Source organism: Bos indicus, chromosome 10, assembly GCF_029378745.1.
Source record: "Bos indicus isolate NIAB-ARS_2022 breed Sahiwal x Tharparkar chromosome 10, NIAB-ARS_B.indTharparkar_mat_pri_1.0, whole genome shotgun sequence".
NCBI lineage: Eukaryota > Metazoa > Chordata > Mammalia > Artiodactyla > Bovidae > Bos > Bos indicus.
In genome coordinates, this window is record NC_091769.1 from 90,277,038 (window position 1) to 90,298,139 (window position 21,102).

Genomic DNA, 21,102 nt, shown 5'->3' on the forward strand with positions numbered 1-21,102 from the left:
ATCCGTGGGTCAGGAAGATCCCCAGGAGAAGGAAATGGCAACCCACTCCAGTATTCTTGCCTGGGAAATCCCATGGACAGAGGGACCTGGTGGGCTACCGTCCATGGGGGTCTGAAAGAGTCAGACATGACTTAGCACCTAAACAACAGCAACAACCACAGGCCATACGCAACCACAGGTTACTTTTTTCTTGTTTCTAGGTCATACTGCCTTAGGCCACTTACTAGTGTGTGAGAGAAAGGAACTGTCTGTCTTTTTAAAACACAGTTATGTAGTCTCAATTAAAAAACAGCCAAATCAATGTCCTAATTAATATATATGGCAAATGTCAACCAAAAGGAAGCAGATATAATGTCCTCATTCACTTGGTTGAAATTGGTTCATCTCCACATCCACCTTCCAGAAAAGGGACAAAGAAGTAGAAAACATGTGTCATTCTCTGAAGATGTGAGCTGGAAGTTGCATATATCACTTTATGGCATTCAGCAGTAGAACAGTAAATTCATTCAGACCATAGATTCCGTAAATAGATGATGTGGGTTCAGATCCTGGTTCTGCCATCTACCATCTATGGAAAGTGACAAAGTGGACCTCCTTTCCCCAGTTAAGACAGGGAGAAGAAGAAGTGTTAATAGCTCAGTCGTGTCTGACTCTTTGCGATCCATGGACCATAGCCTGCCAGGCTCTTCTGTCCATGGGATTCTCCAGGCAAGAAAACTGGAGTGGGTTGCCATTCCCTTCTCCAGGGGATCTTCCCCTCAGGGATCAAGACCCAGGTCTCTTGCATTGCCGGCAGATTCTTAATAGGGACAATAATAATACCTAACTTACATGCATTAAGGAAATATTGGTTATTATTCTCATTTTGAAGCCACCACAGACAAGTATTTGCTAGTGGTGGTAGTGGTAGTGATACAATGTTTACTTAGATTTAGGGCTATCATGCCGGTTCCTTTCACCCATCATTTCCTTTTGAATGCCACTCCTTTTCTCTGGGGTTGTTTTCTTTATACTGAAGTACAACCTTTCGCGATTATGCCAGTGATAGTCTGTGAATGGTAAGCTTTCTCAAACTTCTTTCACCTGAAAACGTGTTAGGTTTGCCTCCACTCTTAAAAATTTGACTTGCCTAATTAAATAAATCTAGATTGAATGGAAACTTTCTTTCAACACAAAGCTATTATAATTCATCGTCTTGTAAGTTTTACTTAAAAGTAACCTGTTGATTTTAAGATTTTTATCTTTAATTTTAGTGTTTAGAGTTTCATTATGACGAACCAAAGTGTGATGATGGGCACTCACACTCTCTTTTCCTACTTTAGGATCCTTTAGTAGAAGAACCTGGAGAAGGCAATAGCACCCCACTCCAGCACTCTTGCCTGGAAAATCCCATGGACCAAGGAGCCTGGTGGGCTGCAGTCCATGGGGTCGCTAGGAGTCAGACACGACTGAGCGACTTCACTTTCACTTTTCACTTTCATACATTGGAGAAGGCAATGGCAACCCACTCCAGTGTTCTTGCCTGGAGAATCCCAGGGACGGGGGAGCCTGGTGGGCTGCCATCTATGGGGTCGAAGAGAGTCGGACATGACTGAAGCGACTTAGCAGCAGCAGCAGAAGAACCTACAGGGAGTTCACCTCAGTGCTCCGTGATGACTTAGATGGGTCAGATGGGGGTGGGGTGGGAGGGAGGTCAGCAAGGGAGGGGAGGTATGCATACGTGAAGCTGATTCACTTCATTATGCTGCAGAAACTAACACAGCATTATAAAGCGACTATAACCATCCCCTCCCCCCCAAAATATAAAGATAAGTAAAGCTCAAAAAAAATAATCTGTATTACTTAACTATAAAACAAATCATTATCTTTTTTTATTATTACCCTTTCCTTCTTTTCTAGAAATCTTAATAGTTGTATGTTGAAATTTTCATTTGATTTTTCATGGTTCTTACTCTCTCTTGTATTGTGTAAATCTTTTTCTCTCTGTGCTATATTCTGAAAGTTTCTTTAGTTCTTTCCTCCAGTTCATTAATTTTCTCTTCAGCTGCATTTACATAATCTATCCACTGACTTCTTGAAAAAAATTCACTGGCTGCGTTGCATTTCCAAATGACTTTAGCTCTTTATTAAGTATGTTCATTATCACATTATTTTTTTTTCTCACCTATGGTTTCTGCAATTTCTTTATTTAGTCATTTCAACCATTTGGGGGCAATTTCTTTCAGACTGTTCTGTTATCTCACATTCTTAGATTTCTTACTCTTCCAGTCCAGTGTCTGTTAACCCTCTCACAGTGGATAATCTTCTTACTGGATAATTATTCTTCTTATAACCTTATTTTATGTTGATGTTGCTATAGGAGCCATGCATGCTATACTCTAGAGTAATATTCTAGAGAAATGTTTCAGCTTCTTCTGACACTGAAATGGTGTGTGATATTAAGTCATTTTCTGTCTCGATATCTCAGTTTCCCTAACTTTCTTAAGTGTCTTCTGAATACTTAACTATCTCTTTCTTATCCAAACCAGTTACTGAGGAATAATGACCTTGTCTTGGTTAGAGAGGGAGAGAGATGTGTATTTTTGCTTTTTGTTCAGGATTTTCAAGACACATGTCTTTATTTAGGGGAATTCAGTTTTATTTATGTTCAGTCCACCAGGATTCCCTGCTGGGAGATAAAGGACGATAGGGCAAGCAAGTCAGCATACTCTTCCCATAGCAATGAGCTTTTCACCAATGAAAAATATCCCCTTTGATCACAGGAACAGCAGCTGTGTAGGTGTTGCTAGTGGGGGGAAAAACACAATAATCTTTGGTGTTTAAAATAGAAACATAAAATTGTTAATTTGTCTAAAGACAACTTGCACTGCATGCAGTAATGAAAAATGAAGGTTTAGCGCAACAGTACTAGATTGATTTTACAGAAGTCTCAAAGTTCTCATCTCGTTGTGTGAGGTTTTAAGAAACAATCCTGTGCTATGATTTTTGTAGGATGAAGGAATCAGGTTTGAACCTCAAAATAAAGCCAAGAGATTACATTTAAGTAAATGCAGAGGTTAAGGGCAAATTGAAATTTTAAAAGAAATTTTAATTGGTATTATATATAAATTTGAAAAGAAATTTAGAGGTTATATATTCCATCCACTCATTTACTGCAAGACAGCAACTTTAGTGTCCCTAAAATTGTCCCATTCCTGTGATAGAGAGCCTGCTATCTTGCAAGATATTCCTTCCAATTTGTAATAGTTCCAGATGTTGAAAAGTTCTCCCTTATAATGAGATGCTTGCATATTTTGTGGATATATTTTTTTGGGGGGGGAGATATATGTATATGTGTGTGTGTATATAAATGTATACACTTTTGCATATATGTATGTATACATGCATATATATGTGTATGTATATATACATATATATGTATACACACAGACATATATGCATACCCTATATATGTGTCTGTTTATATCTATCTATCTACCTATGAGATTTTCTCTCCTACAGTAGTTAAATGTATGTCAGTACTATTTCACAAACATCCATTGAATGTCTTTTACTGTTCTGGTATTGTGCTAAGTTTGAGAGAGGGAATACTACAGTCTCCATTTTACTGATGAGAAAACAGGTTTTCAAAGGCTAGGCAACTTACCCAAGGTCACACAGCTATTAAATAAAGGAGCAAGGATTTGAACATAAGCTATCTGGCCCTAGAACATAAGCTGTTTGACCCTCAGACCAGGCCCCCGTTCCCTACATGATTCCTCTATAAATTGTGTAAGGGATCCAGATATAAACCCAACTGATGATAAGAGAACGTGACAAATGTTAACAGAAGATAGGAAAGAACAACGAATTCTGCTTGTTCATATTGGAAATGGTAGATTTTGAAGACATAGATATCATCAGTGCCAAAATAGTGTTATCTTAAATGTTGTTTCATCTATTTTAAGAGCAGTCTATTTCTCTTGCTATGACACAAACTTACATCTCAGTATTCCCCTGTCCTCACCATCAGTTTTGGAAAGTGCTAAATCCTCAGTACCACAGAGAAATGCCCTTATTACTCATCTTGCAAACATTTTTGGAACTGCTTAGATAACACTTTTGTACCTTCTGTTTGGAGAACATTCATCTCATCTCTACCCCCGCCAAGACTTCTCTGTTAACTGGATTTAAGACTGCATGATATCAAAAAGAAAATGGCCAGTTATTTTATATCTCTGTCCCTCTGTCTTAGAAGATATACTCTTCATGGAATTGTGAGACAGATGCTTGTATAAGATGGATACTTAAACTATAGTGTTCCTAGGACTAAATGATAGTCTTATGAATTGGATCCAAATGAGTATTTTAGTATCTGAAAAGTAAGTGTGCCAGAGAAACTGAACAAAGGAAAACTCCTGGCTGTGCTGCAATGTAACTTTTTATTTATATGGTATTTATTTGACAACTCTGAATAACCCAGACCAGTCATTTGAGATGAAAAACATGGTTTCCAATATGTAAGTTTCTCCTCCTCTCCTCTCCTTTCCTCTTCCCTTCCCTTTTCCCATGACCTGTTTTTTGTTTGTTTGAAGTAAACAGCTGACACCTTTCTGAGATTTTCAAGATTTAGCAATCTAACTGACAAGAGAAAGCTAAGCTTAAAACTTGCCCCCTCCAGGAAGCCCTCTGTGGTTGATTCAACCCAACACTACTCATCTCCTTACATTGACATTTCTGCTTCTCTGCCTATTTGAAATCATTCAAGGCCTCACCATCCTCATGGTACCATGATACCATGGTTCATGGTAATAGTTAACCTAAGCATTTACAGTGTTCCTTTCAAATATATCTTCTCATTTACCCCTTAAAACAATCCTGAGTTTTGATGTATTCATGTTTATACTATTTAGGAAATAGGCTCAGTGAGTTTAAAATAACTGCTTTGAGGTCACAGTGAGTGGATCAGGATTTGAACTCTAGTCCTTTGACACTAGGGGCACCTGTCACCTTGTATATGAAGCCCTCCTCAGAGTCCCCTTTCCCCCCACAGCGGATTAACTCCATTCTCTATTCACGGAACAATAGACTGGTTCCAAATAGGAAAAGGAGTACGTGAAGGCTATATATTGTCACCCTGCTTATTTAACTTCTATGCAGAGTACATCATGAGAAATGCTGGGCTGGAAGAAACATAAGCTGGAATCAAGATTGCCGGGAGAAATATCAATAACCTCAGATATGCAGATGATACCACCCTTATGGCAGAAAGTGAAGAGGAACTAAAAAGCCTCTTGATGAAAGTGAAAGAGGAGAGTGAAAAAGTTGGCTTAAAGCTCAACATTCATAAAACGATCATGGCATCCGGTCCCATCAGTTCATGGCAAATAGATGGGGAAACAGTGGAAACAGTGGCTGACTTCATTTTTTGGGGCTCCAAAATCACTGGAGATGGTGATTGCAGCCATGAAATTAAAAGATGCTTACTCCTTGGAAGGAAAGTTATGACCAACCTAGACAGCATATTGAAAAGCAGAGACATTACTTTGCCAACAAAGGTCCGTCTAGTCAAGGCTATGGTTTTTCCAGTGGTCATGTATGAATGTGAGAGTTGGACTGTAAAGAAGCTGAGCGCCGAAGAATTGATGCTTTTGAACTGTGGTGTTGGAGAAGACTCTTGAGAGTCCCTTGGACTGCAAGGAGATCCAACCAGTCCATTCGAAAGGAGATCAGCCCTGGGTGTTCATTGGAAGGAATGATGTTGAAGCTGACTCCAATTATTTGAGTGCATGTATTTCATGAACATGAGGTATACTGTAACTATGTGCAAGGAACCAGATGGAGTTCAGGGGCCTGGGATGGAAAAGAGAAGATTTAAAACCTTAAGAAGCTTATAATCTAGCAAGGGAAAAAGCCATCAAAAACAAAACAAACCATCAGTCCCATCTCTATGTTCAGCTTCCCATATACAATATGCTAAGTGCTAGAATAAAGGCATAAAAACAAACAATACAGAAGAACAGTTCAGTCAGTTCAGTCCCTCAGTCGTGTCTGACACTTTGCGACCCCATGAACCACAGCACGCCAGGCCTCCCTGTCCATCATCGACTCCTGGAGTCCACCCAAACCCACATCCATCGAGTCGATGATGCCATCCAACCATCTCATTCTCTGCCTGCCAATGCAGGAGACACAGGAGACATGAATTCAATCCCTGGGCCGCCATGATCCTCTGGAGGAGGAAATAGCAACTCAGTCTAGTATTCTGGGCTGAAAAAAATCCCATGGACAGAGGAGCCTGGTGGGCTACAGTCCATGGGGTCACAGTGAGTTGGACACGACTGAGCATCTAAGCACAAGAATACAACAAAATACTACGTAGAACCTACTTCAGAGGTACATTCTTAGTAACTTTAAAAAAATACTGAATTATGGTAAAATGCCAGGTAAATCCAATGGAAATTATTAAAGGATTTAGAAGCCATGCTTTTTAGCAAGAAGGCTAAATAATTGAAACTTATTGTTTATTTGAGAAAAGAAGGTGAGAAAATTAAGAGATGAGACAGAAAAGTAGCCCGAGAGACCTTCCATATCCCAAAGTAGACTGAAGCTGTGTGAGTTCCACCGTTATGTTGGAAAATGATTACTGATGAAATGGGGCTGGGTTCTGGCACTCCATATTATCTGATTCTGGGGCCATGGTGAGCTTTATTGTTTTGGAGTTGAAAGATGTTTGTGAGAAGAGTATGATTAAGCTGCTCCCCATTCTGCAAAATATATGGGCAAAAAGAATCCAGTGAGTCAGGTAACACAGGGGAGTAACTTTCCATTCTACGTTTGGGAGTTGCAAGGGGAACTTTTTGTTTGCTAAGTCCTCTTGAGATTTGTCAATGAAAAGAAAAAAACCATCTGCAGAGATGTATTTCAAGGAGTCAGCTGGAGAAAAAGACAATTATTTTCACACTCACATTTATTGACCCTTTACTGTTTATACACACAGTGCCAGGCATTGTTTATACACACTTTACATGTAATACCTTTCTAAATCCTCACAGCAAGGCTTTTTGTTAGATAACATGATTATTCCCATTTCACAGAGGGAGAAGCTGTGATAAAGAAGGGCTAAGGACCTTGCCAACATTTTTCACAACAGCTAGAAAGCAAAATCAAGACGTTGAACCTAGGCGGTTAAGGCACCAGAGCCCCTGATCAAAATCAGTATGCACACTCTCAAAGTGTCTTCTAAATATTTGATTTGATAATTTCCCTATAAACATACAAATGGTGTTATTACTTCTGTTATTATATAACAATCATTCACTTTGTTTGAATCATTAAAACTGGATTAAGATGTACATGATCTCTGATAGCCGATGTAAGTTTAGAGAAGACTAACGGGAGTTTAAATGCCCCGATTTCTTTATGACTAACTAACTGAATCCCGTCCTCGATTAAAAGGAAGGTTGTTTCTATGAGAAAATAATTTCACTTGGATTTCCGAGGAAGCTGGCTAAGGTTTACATAGGAACATTTTATATATGTATTTTCTTTTCTTTAAAGAAATGTGTAAAATTCCAACAAAACAGATAACCCAGAGCCATTGATCAACAGATTTGGAAAATTTCCTAGAGAGATTTTTCTCTACATCCAGACTCCTGATATCCCAATTTCAGCCACAAGGAGGACAAGAGAACAACTATGGATGTTTGTGTGAAGGATAAATTAAAGGAACAGAAGCAACATATTCTCTAAATGATAAAATTATACAAGGATGCCATTGTCTTTGTTTTTCTTTAAATCAAAATACATGTAGGAAGGATACTTAAACGAATAAAGCTTCTCTTTTATACTCCCAAATATAAAATATAATCAAAACCTGCTTTTTTGCAGGATGGCTTTCTTAAATAAATGAGCAGAAGGATGAATTATGTGGCTATAAATAAACCCACTGACATATAATAAAGCAAAGTTCGACTGTTTTATGGAACCCTTGGCTATATTTATAGCCATGTTAACAGTCACCTGTATTTTTTCAGGACTTGGATTTCATTTCACATTATGAGAGTTTAGTTTTTGTTTTTCCCTCTTCCCTAAACTTACTATTTGGAACTGTGTTTCAAGAGAAATGTAAGGATTTCTACTCTGTATATTTGGGGAGAAAAAGGGTCCTTGCCAGAGTTTAGGGCTCACAGAGAAACAGACTGCCCCACTGCTTTCTGTGTCTGTGCCGTCAGATCAGCTGGACCTGCAGCCAACAACTGGATGGGCATCTCTCGCCAGCAGCAAAGTGGAAAGCTGGAGGCTCTGCAAAGCGAGAAAAGGCGTGTGCAGGTGCAGAGAGAATGTCTTGTGAGAGACTGACAGGGCAGCAGTGCGTTAGATTCCTGGCACCTGACACCATTAAGTACTTTCGTGGGATGTATTTTAGGAGCCAGAAAATTCCCCAGAGTACTGCATAGCTGAGGTTTCCACCAGGTGGCTCAGTGGTAAAAGAACTTGCCTGCCAATGCAGGAGACGCAGGTTCGATCCCTGGGTCGGGAAGATCCCCTGGAGGAGGAAATGGCACCCTACTCCAGTATTCTTGCCTGGGAAATCCATGGACAGAGGAGCCTGGTGCGCTGCAGTCCATGGGGTCACAAAGAGTCAGACATGACCGAGAGACTGCACAGGTACGCATGCACACACCAAAGCAAGACAAAGAGTGTCAGATGGATCAGGATTCTCGCATAATATCTTGGGACAGTCTTTTTTTGGAGGCGGGGAGGAGAGGAAGGGGGAGATTAAAATGGGGGGGGGGAGAAATCTATAGTGCTAAATTCTGCAGCCTGAAATAATAGAGAAACTGAGATATTAACCCAGGCAAATCCAGCCACAGGCCTTTTTTTAAAAAAAAAAAAAAAGCTGCATTTCATTCAGAAACTTAAGGTTCCAAAAAGTCTGGTTAGGATGCCATGGCGGTTTATCCAAGTGGAGCTAAGCGTGGTTGTTCCTGTGAAATTATTTATACTTTTCAACTTTAAATCTGTGGTGAGCATAACGTTTCTAAATCTATTTCTCTCTCTCTCTATCTTAAAAACAGACTCTCATCTTCATGTAGCTGCATGCTTCATTCCTAAGTGTTCTCACTCAAAGGACCCACTAGAAAAGATAACTCAGAGGGAAAGAGGGGAGTCTTTTGTGGTGGTCCAGGTGAAGACAAATCCCTTTAACCAGAACTGCAGATGCAGGCAGTATCTAGGGGTTGTCCCTGGAGCTAAAAATCTAAACAACAGCAACCAACTTAATAGATCAGCCTAATATAAACCCGGGGCTTCCCAGGTGGCGCCGTTGGTAAAGAATCCACCTACCGATGCAGGAGACGCAGGTTCGATCCCTGGGTCAGGAAGATCCTCTGGATAAGGAAGTGGCAACCCAGTCTAGTATTCTTGCCTGGAAAATTCCATGGACAGGGGAACCACTGAACCATGGTGGGCTACAGCCCATGGGATCGCAAAGAGTCAGACACGACTGAGTGACTGAACATGCACTCTCCGTGTAAATTCTAATAGACCTGAGAATGACGTGAATTAGAAAAGACGTCTAAGTAGGAATGTGTTAACTAGAGGAAGAGAGAAGAAGGAGAGAAAGGAAATGAAAAAAAATTTTCAACAATGTGTTAAATTGGAGGAGGACATTGCTTTTTATCAGGATAATTGTGGATTGCCACTTGAAAGAGAAAGAAGAACAATAAACCAGTCTTGCATTTGGCCTCTGATAGATCTTCTCTGTGTTCTACTCGGTCCCCAAGTGGAATCAGCCTTACCAGAATTCACAGATACTTCTTTTGACATTTTGTGAAAAGTAAATAAATAAATGATAAGTATGACAAGTCAAATGAATAGTTCCAGCTGTTATGCACCAGTGGCATTTCCAGGTTTTGTACTGCATTAAGGATTTATTTTGCACTTTGTTGCCTAGCAGAGAATTAATTGGAAGGTCCATCTAAACTTCCCATCCTTCCTTGGGATTAAGGGAAAAAAATACAGTCTCCAATACTCAATGCCAATTCAGAAAAGAAGAAAAGCATTAAGTGGATAGGTAGTCAACTCATGATCTCTGCAAATATGTGTCTCTGGGGGTCAGTGTCACTAGAGCCAGATAAGTATGTCAGTGGAATAAATGGTATATAAAAATACATGCATATAAGGTTGGAAGGGCTTCCCTGGTGTCTCAGCTGGTAAAGAATCCCACTGTGACCCAGGAGACATGAGTTCAATCTCTGGATTAGGAAGATCCCGTGGAGAAGGGAACGGCAACCCACTCCAGTATTCTTGCCTGGGAAATCCCATGGACAGAGAAGCCTAGTGGGCTACAAGGCCATGGGGTTGCAAGAGTCAGACACAACTTAGCCACTAAACCACACCACATGAGGTTGGAAATTGATCCCTTGGATGCATTAATTCAGCAAAGGTTTACTGAGCTTCTACTCTGTGCTACGCACTCTTGCGCACACAGAAAATATAGGGGAGACCAAGGCAAAGGTTCAACATCCAGGGAACTGCCAGGCTTTTTAAAGAGACAGACCATGAACAAATATAAATAAAATAATTTCAGAAAGTGGAGTGCTTTGAAGAAAACAGAACATGGTCATGGGTTAAAGTACCTTTGGGGGGGTTGTAGCTTACTTTAGATGAGGGTCAGAGAGGGCTTCTGAGGAGGTCACATCTGCAATGAAAATCAGATGAAAATCTTAGGGAAGAGTGTTCCAGAGAAGAGGGCCCAGCATGTTTAAAGGCCTTGAGTTGGGAAGGAGCTTTGCACACTCAAGAGCAAAAAGCAGCTCCAGGAGACGGCGGGGTAGAGAGTAAGAGGTCATCTGGAAGAAGATGGAGTTGGAGAACTAGGTATAAGCCAGGTCATCTAGGTCTCTTTAAGGCCATGATACAGAGACTAAATCCAAAGCGCCGTGAGATTCCATCTGGAGGAGGACATCAAGGAGTGGTTGGATTGAATGGGAATTATCATCTGCGTTAATGGAGGATGCCTAGGATATTAATATGTATTTTTTTTCACTTTTGTCGTAATAGTTGCCTGAGACCCTAAACATGTACTTAAACTTTTTGGAGTTTTAGCTTATTTTTCTATTAAACAAAAATTACTACCACTCTTTACTGCTATGCCACATGCTGTATATGCATTATCTTATTTAATATTCCCAAGAACCTTATAAGGGGAGGAGGAACTATTCCCATTTTACAGAGAAAGAAATCAGGTCTTAATCAGGGTGTAAATCAGGTCTCCATCAATCACCCCTCTCTCTTATTGTGCTATTGTTGAGTACACGTTGCTAGTTTAAAACATTATGTTGATGGGCCACAACCCAAAGGCATGTAAAATCACAAATGAGGGCCATCCCATCGGAGGCTGTGGATCTTGAATCACCCTTACAGCCAAGAGCCAGAGCAGCTGGGATGACTGTGCACCATTTACTGCAGGCAGCAGGGATCTTCAGGAGAACACCAATTTCCTAACCAGAGCACCAAGTCACCATCATAAAGTCTCAAAGGGACTTGATACTTGACCTTGAAGGCAAATCATTTCTAGCTTTGATATCTTTATGTTAGAGACAGATAATGCTAACTTATTCAACATCTCTTCAAGGTGCCCCAAGAATGAATAGGACTGTCTTAATCTCTTATTCTCAGTCAGGAGGCCTGAGATGTCTCTTGAGAGCAGGAGTATGATAGGTGCTATAAACTTTTTAAAAAAGAAATGCTGCCTAAGTGCTGAGTGTGTGTGTGTGTGTGTGTGTGCATGTCTCTCTCGCTATCTATATATATATATACACAAACATACACACACACACACACACACACACACACACACACACACACACATATATATATGCATACTCAGTCGCTTCAGTCGTGTCCAACTCTTTGTGACTGCATGGACTATATAACCTGCCAGGCTCCTCTGTCCATGGAATTCTTCAGGCAAGAATACTGGAGTGGGTTGCCATGCCCTCCTTCAGGGAATCTTCCTGACCCAGGGATCAAACTAACGCAACTTATGTCTCCTGCATTCACAGGTAGGTTCTTTAATACTAGCGCCACCTGGGAAGCCTGTATATAAATATATATAATCAAGCGTTGAAGAATTGATGCTTTTGAACTGTGGTGTTGGAGAAGACTCTTGAGAGTCCCTTGAACTGCAAGGAGATCCAACCAGTCCATCCTAAAGGAAATGAGTCCCGAATTTCATTGGAAGGACTGATGCTGAAGCTGAAGCTCCAGTACTTTGGCCCCCTGATGTGAAGAACTGACTCACTGGAAAAGACCCTGATGCTGGGAAAGATTGAAGGCAGGAGGAGAAGGGGACGATAGAGGATGAGATGGTTGGATGGCATCACCGACTCGATGGACATGAGTTTGAGCAAGCTCCAGGAGTTGGTGATGGACCAGTGAGGCCTGGCGTGCTGCAGTCCTCGGGGTGGCAAAGAGTCAGACACGACTGAGCAACTGAACAGAACTGAAGACATACAGACATGATTTAACCAGCAAGTGTCCTGTAGTATATATGATGTGATTTAACCAGCAAGTATTATTTCCTTACTTCTCCATCCCCGCCCCACCCCCAAATATACTGTGCTTTTATAACTAAGGGGACTGGAAAGGAGGGAGTCAGAGGCAGCAACAGCAAGACCCGGGAGTCCAGGAGGCTGTCGGGTTTCTGTATCACGCTGTTGGCTCAACAGCGTAGTGAGAAGTTGGGGGGTGAGGGGTGGGATGGAGGCTGCCTCGTCCAGAACATCACCGTTTGCTGGCCGAGCTCTGGTCTGCTTCCTCCTGGAGTAACAGATGGCCACTGCGGGCCCGCCAAGCTTCTTCCTGCCTCTCCGCTGTCCCCTGCAGGTTCAGCCTGGATGTAAAAGCCGCACTCTTTTCGTGCCCAGAATCCTGGAGGCCCGGAGGCTCTACTCTCCGGGCGCCGCGTGCCTCTAAGGCCAGGGCAGGCCAGACCAGCCACTCTTTCGCCAGCCGACTCAGCCCTCACCTCTTCTGAAGTTCTTGGACCAGCCAACCCCTGGGTCCTGAATTCCCAGAACATCCTGCCCACCAGGGGTGGGAGCTACCTTCTCCAAGGGCCTCCCCCGGGGGAGCGCATCAAACCTCTCACCCTCCTGGGGTCCATCTCGCCGCCTTCACCTTCGAGAACCAGGACGCGCTGCCGCCATTCGCCCCTCGGTTGGGCTCGTATCCCCTTCGCCCCCAAAGAGGCACGCCCCCGGAGAGTGGCCCCGCGATGCTGACCACCAGGCCAGGGGGAGCGCGCGCGCGCTCGGGCACTACCGCGTGCAAGCCGCTCCGGCGCTCCTGCTGACTCAAGGGGTTGATTTTTATTTCTATCTGGGGCGACTTCAGCCTTCGCTGCCGCCTGCAGTTTTTTGTTTGTTTGTTTGTTTGTTTCCTTTCCAATTGCCGGAGTTTGGCTTAATATGCCTGGGAGAGGAGCAGGGATCCGGCGATCAAAAGGCGCAGGGCGCGCACACACACACACACACACACGCTTGTGCTCACTCCTCCGGTAGGGAGCCGAGCGTCAGCAGGCAGGGTGTTGGTGCGCGCGCGTAGCTCGCGCGGGGGGTAGACCAGCGTGCACTTGAATGGGGAGGGCCGGGATTCCGGGGCGCTCGGGCCCCTCCTCCCTCCGAGCCAGCCAGTCCCTCGGCCGAGCGCTCGGGCTGCCCTGATTTGCTCTCGGGAGTGCGCTATTTGCATACGACTTGCCCATTCGTGAATCTGGCGCCCCAACTCCTCGCTTCGCTTCACCTGTGCCTCCCGGTTCCGCGCGCTTTGCAGGCGCCCGCCCGCCTCCCGGCCAACTCGGCCGCCCGCCGGGCACCTCCTCGGGCGCCTTCGCGGCTCTCCCGCCCCGCCTCTCTGCGCCCGGGCCACGTCGGTTTGGGTGGCCGCTCCGCGCTGGGTTCCTCCTCCTCCTCCTCTTCTCTCTCTCTCCGGTCGTTCTTGTTCCTATCTTCCTCCGGTGGCTGTTGCCTTTTCATCCCGTTGAGACACCCGGCCCGCAGGCGGCTGCTCCGTGGCGCTCTTCCAGAACTCGCAGGGTTCACAGCCTCCGCCTCCCGGAGCCCTTCCACCGAGTCTCCGAGGACCCCGCGAAGAACTCTCAGCATCTGCAGCCCTCCTTTTCCTGGGAGTTCTGCATTGCATCGCTCGCCAAGTTGGGGGAAAAAAATGTTCAAACTGCTCGGATGTTGGGATAAACTAAGCTGAACCTACTTGGGTCTCCTGCCGTCTCCTCTTCTTCCTTCATTTCCACCTTCCCTCCGTGTGGCTTCCCGGAGTGTGCAGTTAAGTCATCCGACCCGAGGTGCCCCGCGGAGACCAGGAGGAGCTGCGAAGGGCCTCCCCTGACATGTGTGGCATTCCGGGGCTCCCTAGGAGGGTTGCTATACCTGGGTGTATTTTGGCATCGTAAATTTCAGCTCCAAGAAAGGGGAGCTTTTGCCTTATATGTTTGTTTTTTTCTTTTAAGTAGTTTTTCCCCCCCATCATCTGTCTTGAAAACGCTTATTCCTTCCCTGTTTTCCAAAATCCGGGCGAGTATTCCTCCTGCTATGATGGGCCCCTGGGCATCATGAACTTAATTATTCCTCACTGGCTGGAATTCAAACTGCCCATCCGTGGTGGTCCTGTGCGTTGACCATGCACCTGAGAATCCACGCGAGACGGAGCCCTCCTCGCCGGCCGGCCTGGACGCTTGGGATCTGGTCCCTTTTCTGGGGATGTATCGTCAGCTCTGTGTGGAGTTCCTCTAATGTAGCCTCCTCCTCCTCCTCGCCGGGGTCTCACTCTCAGCACGAGCACCATTTCCATGGCAGCAAGCATCACTCAGTGCCTATTTCTATCTATCGCTCCCCTGTTTCCCTTCGAGGAGGGCACGGTGGGTCTCTCTGCTCTTTATCCTTTTAATGGGGCATACAATTCTGTAACCCACTCGCCTTTCAGGTAATGTTAAGGGTGGGAAAAGAATATGAAAAAAATGGATTGAAAATCATGAAAAGCATCGCATGTGCATGAGGGAAGAAAATGCCCAATTTCCCCTATAAGCTGGTGTTTTCTGCCCCATTCCCATTTTCTCTAATGGGTCCTCCCCACCTGGGCTGGCTTGCTTATTCAGGGCTGCACAAGCACTGGTATTCTCCTCTTTGGAACCCTCTGCTTCCTTCACCCAACAGATGGCAGGCAACTTATCAGATAAGTCCCTAGTGCTGCACTTTTGAGAATCCATTCATTCACCTTGTTTTTACCCTTCTTCTCTCTGATCTTGTTGGAGAGCTAGTCCTGGGAAAATAGCAGGCAGCAGGAATCCTTATGTCTTCAGCCTGAAGTTGATTGAACTGCTATAAAGTGGTTAAGGTTGGGGAGTGGGGGAAAGTAGCTGAGTGTAGAGAGGCAGAAAATATTTTTTTTAATAACCAGTGGTTATTAAACTGTTCATGTGCACAGCTTTAAGTTTGTCCACATGTCAGATGGAGAGAGCAGCTATGATGAAAATTGTACCCCTAATATTGCTAACTACCTAGGAGGAGGCAATGCATAAGATAAGGCAAAGTCCATTTATAATTTACCGAAGTGTAAACTGTTGCCACTTCAATCTCCCTCTGATGGGAATTTGTTTCCACTAAGGGTAGTATGGGTGGGCTTGTTCACACCATGCAAGTGTGATGTGTTTTGCTCTAAACGACCCTCCTTGCATAGCGAGTGAAAGAGGAGATCTCTGGCTCTTAAAATGACAACTCAGCTTTGAGCAGGCTACCTCTGAAGAGAGAGGGTGATGTCTGCCGCGGAGGGTGGCGCTTGCTGTAGTAAACTGTTCTGAAGACGAGAGCTTCGTTATTTGTGTACTATGCACTCCACTCTGACGGCGAGGAGACCAGGGATCACAGAGCCCACCTGCAGGAGCAGCCCTTTGGGGAGCAGCGAGAGCGAACCGCCCTGGAGGTCCCCTGCCCTAGCGTGTATTTTGAAGACCTGTCACATCCAGACCCCACTGGGAACGTCCGTTCTTCCCACCGCCTCCAGGCCCTGGGTTCCTGCTCTGTACAGTGCTGGCTGTAGTGTTAAGTGGAAGCACATGGAGAAAATGCCAGCACGTCCTCTCGCTCTGATTCTTTCTTTACATTTTATTTGATGGAGTCGTCAAGCGGCTCAGAGCTTGTCCTGGTTGGTGGAGAGGAGGTGGTGGGGAGGAGGGAATGCTTGATCTTGATCTGGTTGCTGTTTTCTCTGTAATTCCTGCTGGGTTTTGGTGTAGGCTTTCAGAAAAGAAAAAAAAAAAAAAACATAGGAGAGGAAAGAGCCACAGTCACCAAAAAGGCAAAAGCAATTTCATGGAAATAAAAACTCAGTTTCTAAGGAGGAGAGGGACTGGCAGTGGGGGGGTGGGATTGTAAAGGGTGAGAAAGGAAAAGAGAGGGGTGGGAGATGGAGGAAGCCAGACAGACTATTACTAATAGCCATGATTAAACACGGAAATGCTCAGCGATAATTAGCTAAATTTTGCTAATTAGTGTAAATTATCAGCAGGGAGATGAAGATATGCATTTGTTAGAGGTTATATAGGCTAGCAGGGTCTCTATACTTTCTGTTCGGGATATAAACAGTTAAAAGCAGCAAGTAATTAAGTGAGGGAATGTGCAGTACTTCCCTGGGATTCTTAAATCTGTCAATCTCTTCCTGTCCCCTTGGCTCTGCCCCCTTCCTCTCTCAGTCAGCTGAGGGGCCTAGAGGAGTTGAGCCCAGCACAGGTTAAGCACAACTCTTCTCTGTTTACTTGATTTCTTCCCTGATTGGTTGCTCAGGACTCTCTAAATCTTCTTAACTGGTTCCCAGTCTACTTTCTCATTAACCTACATCTGATAAGATTCGGCGCCACAGAAAAAGGAGAACCAAGTAAGTAAATGAGTAGAGATCCTAGAAAAGGTCCTCAGTTCCCATCAGAGCTGTAGAATGCAGTGAACTTAAGAATCTAGCATGACTGAAGACAAGGAAGCTCACAAAATCAACTCTTTATATATCTCCTTTCAATCCTGAAGTCCCATCCCATTGATCTGGGCTTGAAGACTGGATGCATCTATATTAGGCAGGCTCCTTGCATGTTTAATTCATATTTTGGGACTTGAAATGAAGAGAAGCAGTAAGCAACAAGACACCCCAAACTCTGGCTTCAATCCCATGTCTAAGCTGTGCCCTCTTCTGCCTGAAAGCACCAGAAGACCCCTCAGTGCTTCCTTAATGTCCCTCATTCTTACTTGGAGTACCCTTGCTTTCCCCTCATCCAAGACAAAGCCTTAGCTATCAGCAGTTGTTTTCAAAAATGTTTTGGATGGAGGTGGTAGGAGGCTAATGGTTGTTACTCACAGTTTCCTCCAACCTGATTCCAGAGTTAAAAGCAGCCGTTTCTACTGTCTGTGAGGAAGTAAATGTCCTTCATTCTGGTATAAATGAATACTAGGACCTTGAGTCCAATAATGGTCTCTGGACTCAAGGAGATGTTTTTTTTCTTTCTTTTATTTTTTTTTTATTCTACCCTTGTTCCCTTTGTCCATTTCCTGAGAAGCTGGAGGTCCTCAGATCTGCCCTGTTAATGAGCACCCCCTTTGTCTAAAACCTCCTATCCTATAGTGAAACTCACACAAAAACAGATGGAAGAAAGAGAAATCCTCCAAACAGCTGATCGTCTACCCAGGTTTGATTCTGTTCTTTAAAAAATTTACTATGTATAGATTTTGCCTAAAATCTTGATCCCAGGGCAGCCTAGAGTGGGCTGAGCTCCTTTATAAGCTGGGAAGACTAAGAAGCTCACCCCTGCTGGAGTATGCAAAATAGTTTTAGGTGAAAATTGTGTCTCTGAATAGAATGAACTCTCTTCTCACTTGGAGTCTAGTAAGCTTTCACCCATTACTCAGTCCCTTCTCTGAGGCTTGTTGCTTCCTTACGTGCTGTCTTCTACTGAACTAACATTTATTGGGTATTTACTATGTGCTAGGCTGTGTGTAACCTGCTAAGGATAGAAAACTAAATATGACATTGTATTGTTCAGCATGGAATAATTTCAGAAGTATTTGGATCATCTGTGAAAGATAAATGCTTGTATAAATTTCAAAAATAGGAGGGATGGGACAAGGATCCAGATACCCAACCAAATTAACTAGTATGAAATCTACACATCCCTTGTGAAATGCAAATTTACAGTATTCTGTTATTCAAAATATCCCTTCAGGTATTTTTCTTTCTCATCTTTATTTTCACACTTCTATGTCATGCTTGTTGAAGCTCCTAGGTAATTTAGTGCTATGGGACATATAACTGGAGAAGGAAATGGCCATTCACTTCGGTATTCTTGCCTGGAAAATCCCATGGACAGAGGACCCAGGCAGGCTGGCTTCCATGAGGCTGCAAAGAGTGGGATACGACCTAGCGACTGAGCGTGCATGGGACGTATAGTTTTATGTGTCTTTTCCCTCTCTCCCACCTTTAAGAAGTCCAATGCGCCTCCACTTAAAAGTGTCTCAGTACTTACAGTTTAAAAAAAGTGTGCTCTTAGGAGCCTAGGTGTACTTAATATGTGACTTCTACTTTGCTTTCCACAAAATAGCAGAGCTTTCTGGCTCTTTAGGCATTTGGGGGCATAAAACTCAGTTTTTTTGTAAAAGAAAAAAATACACCGCAAGGTATTAGAAGAAAGCCTCTTGACCAGAAACCTCTGTGTGTTTGTGTGTGTCTGTCTGTCTGTGTGTCTGTGTGTGTCTCTGTGTCTGTGTGTGTTTCTGTGTGTGTATCTCTGTGTCTGTGTGTGTCTGTGTGTGTCTCTGTGTGTGTGTGTGTCTGTGTGTCTCTGTGTGTGTGTATGTCTGTGTGTGTCTTTGTGTGTGTGTCTCTGTGTGTGTGTCTGTGTCTGTGTGTGTGTCTGTGTGTCTGTGTGTTTCTGTGTGTGTGTCTCTGTGTCTGTGTGTCTCTGTCTGTGTGTCTGTCTGTCTGTGTGTGTGTCTCTGTGTGTATGTCTGTCTGTGTGTGTGTCTGTGTGTCTCTGCGTTTCTGTGTGTGTGTCTCTGTGTCTGTGTGTCTCTGTCTGTGTGTGTCTGTCTGTGTGTGTGTCTCTGTGTGTGTGTCTGTGTGTGTAGGTAAGTCCTCTTTGAATCATCTTAGCAAAGGTGGTGGTAGTAGTCTCCCTTGTGATCCATTAGCCAGGAGTCTTTCTTGTAGGAAATGATGCTTCTCATTCATTGTCACACAGTTCGATCTCTGAAGTTTTTCCAGACTTGGGGCTTGTTTTGCTCTGATCTGTTTAGCACTTTCTATTGCTCAGCCAGCTGCTTTCTAACCATTTTCTTTCTCCCTCCCTTCTTGGGATTCAGATTGCTGAATAATTCAGAGTGTTGGTTGACAGATAAAATGGTAAGATTTATATGTCTTTGGCCTTAGTGATGAATTAATTAAATTGGCTTCTCTTTCTCTCTCTTCTCTAGATGCTTTGTTTGGTGTCTCTAAAGTTTGCTGGCAAGTGGTTGCTCTGGAGATTAAATTGTTCTTGAAAGGCCAGTGTAGGAGGATTATACTATCCTAGTGTATATTTCTTTAGGACTTTTAATATAAATCTTTGTCGGAGTGGGCTATGGAGGTGAGGGCTGCCATATCCTAAGGAAAAGAGAAGAGGAAATTGGAACAGTTCCTTTTCAGGAAAAATAAACCCTTTACCGAACTGGCTGATGGCTGAAATTCAGTAGTAAGATCTTTATTGTTTTGTTGTCTGGAAGACATAACATATTGTGCTTTACATTTTAATGAGTGAATTGATCAGACCTCAGAAAGCTTTTTTCACTAGAACCCTGTGTAATCAGGGAGAGAGGCAAATTTCTTAAGATAAAACTTGAACGTAATCATACTTCCTTTCTTATATTATTTTGTTAGGGCCGCCATAAAAAAAAAATCATAGACTGGGTAGCTTAAACAACAGAAATGTATTTTCTCACAGATCTGGAGGCTAGAAGTCCAACCTTTTGGTTTTGGCAGACTTGATTTCTGAGGCCTCTCTCCTTGGCTTGCAGACGGCCGCCTTCTTGCTGAGTCCCCTCCGGGGTCTGTCCTCCGTGTTCACTCATCTCTGATGTTTCCTTGTGTGTCCGAATTTCCTCTGCTGATAAGGATACTGGTCAGAGTGGATTAAGTTTCACTCAGAGCCCCATTTTAAGTTAATCACCCCCTTTAAATGAGCTTCCCAGGTGGTTCAGCAGTAAAGAAGTCTCCTGCCATTGCAGGAGACTCAAGAGACAAATGTTCAATCCCTGGGTGGGAAAGATCCCCTGGAGAAGAAAGTGGAAACCCAGTCCAGTATTCTTGCCTGCAGAATCCCATGGACAGAGGATCCGGGTGGGCTACAGTCCATGGGGTCGTGAAGAGTCAGACATGACCAAGAGTGCATGCATGTATGCATGTACCCCTTTAAAGGCCCTTCCTCCAAATATAGTCATGATCTGAAGTCCTGGAGGTCTAGGCTTCAACATATGAATGTTGTGGGGCATACAGGTCAGCTCATAGTACTCCTCCTTCCCCACCCCCAGGATCCAGTTATTGTAAAGTAAACATGTACTGTGCAGAGCATCTCCGGGGAAGTCAGACTTTTACAATGGGAAAAGTAAATCTTCGATGACAATGGTAGCGATTTACAAAACTGATAAGATGGAACCTCCTTGGGAAGAATCCTACTTACATATATGGAGACAGCAACACCAGTGACTTTAGTGAAACTTGTGTTTGCTTTTCTCTTTGTTTCGTGTGACGGAGCCTCCACCTTGATTGTGCACACTGGCTGATCCTGCCTGACTCCAGACACATGCTCTGTAGACAGACTTCAGTGCCCACCCTCCAGGGCTCTCTGCTGAGACCAGCTGCCATCCAGGCCTGACACCCCTTCTCTTCCAGGGACTCCCTTTAATCAGCTATGGTGACTCACTCTTTTCCTCTCTCAAGACACATATTGCCAACTGTTTGCACACCTCACCCTTCAGTGAAGAAGAAATGAATTTAATAAGTATGAATACTTTTATGAATATTTGGAAA

General features: G+C 43.7%; 1 protein-coding gene across 14 annotated transcripts in view; it reads left to right on the forward strand.

The window, feature by feature from the left end:
- Window positions 1-21,102, forward strand: part of NRXN3 (neurexin 3) — a 1,810,124-nt gene that overhangs the window by 1,191,579 nt on the left and 597,443 nt on the right. Inside the window, exon 1 of one of the 14 annotated variants that reach the window (XM_070797939.1) lies at window positions 11,981-14,923. The exons of 10 other annotated variants lie outside the window; for them this stretch is intronic. In XM_070797939.1, the coding sequence (XP_070654040.1) occupies window positions 14,686-14,923 (238 nt within the window). In that variant the 5' untranslated portion in view covers window positions 11,981-14,685. Of the gene's footprint in view, window positions 1-11,980; window positions 14,924-21,102 lie in introns of those variants that run through there. 3 more of the 14 variants (XM_019969339.2, XM_070797938.1, XM_019969340.2) reach the window with 3 other exon arrangements.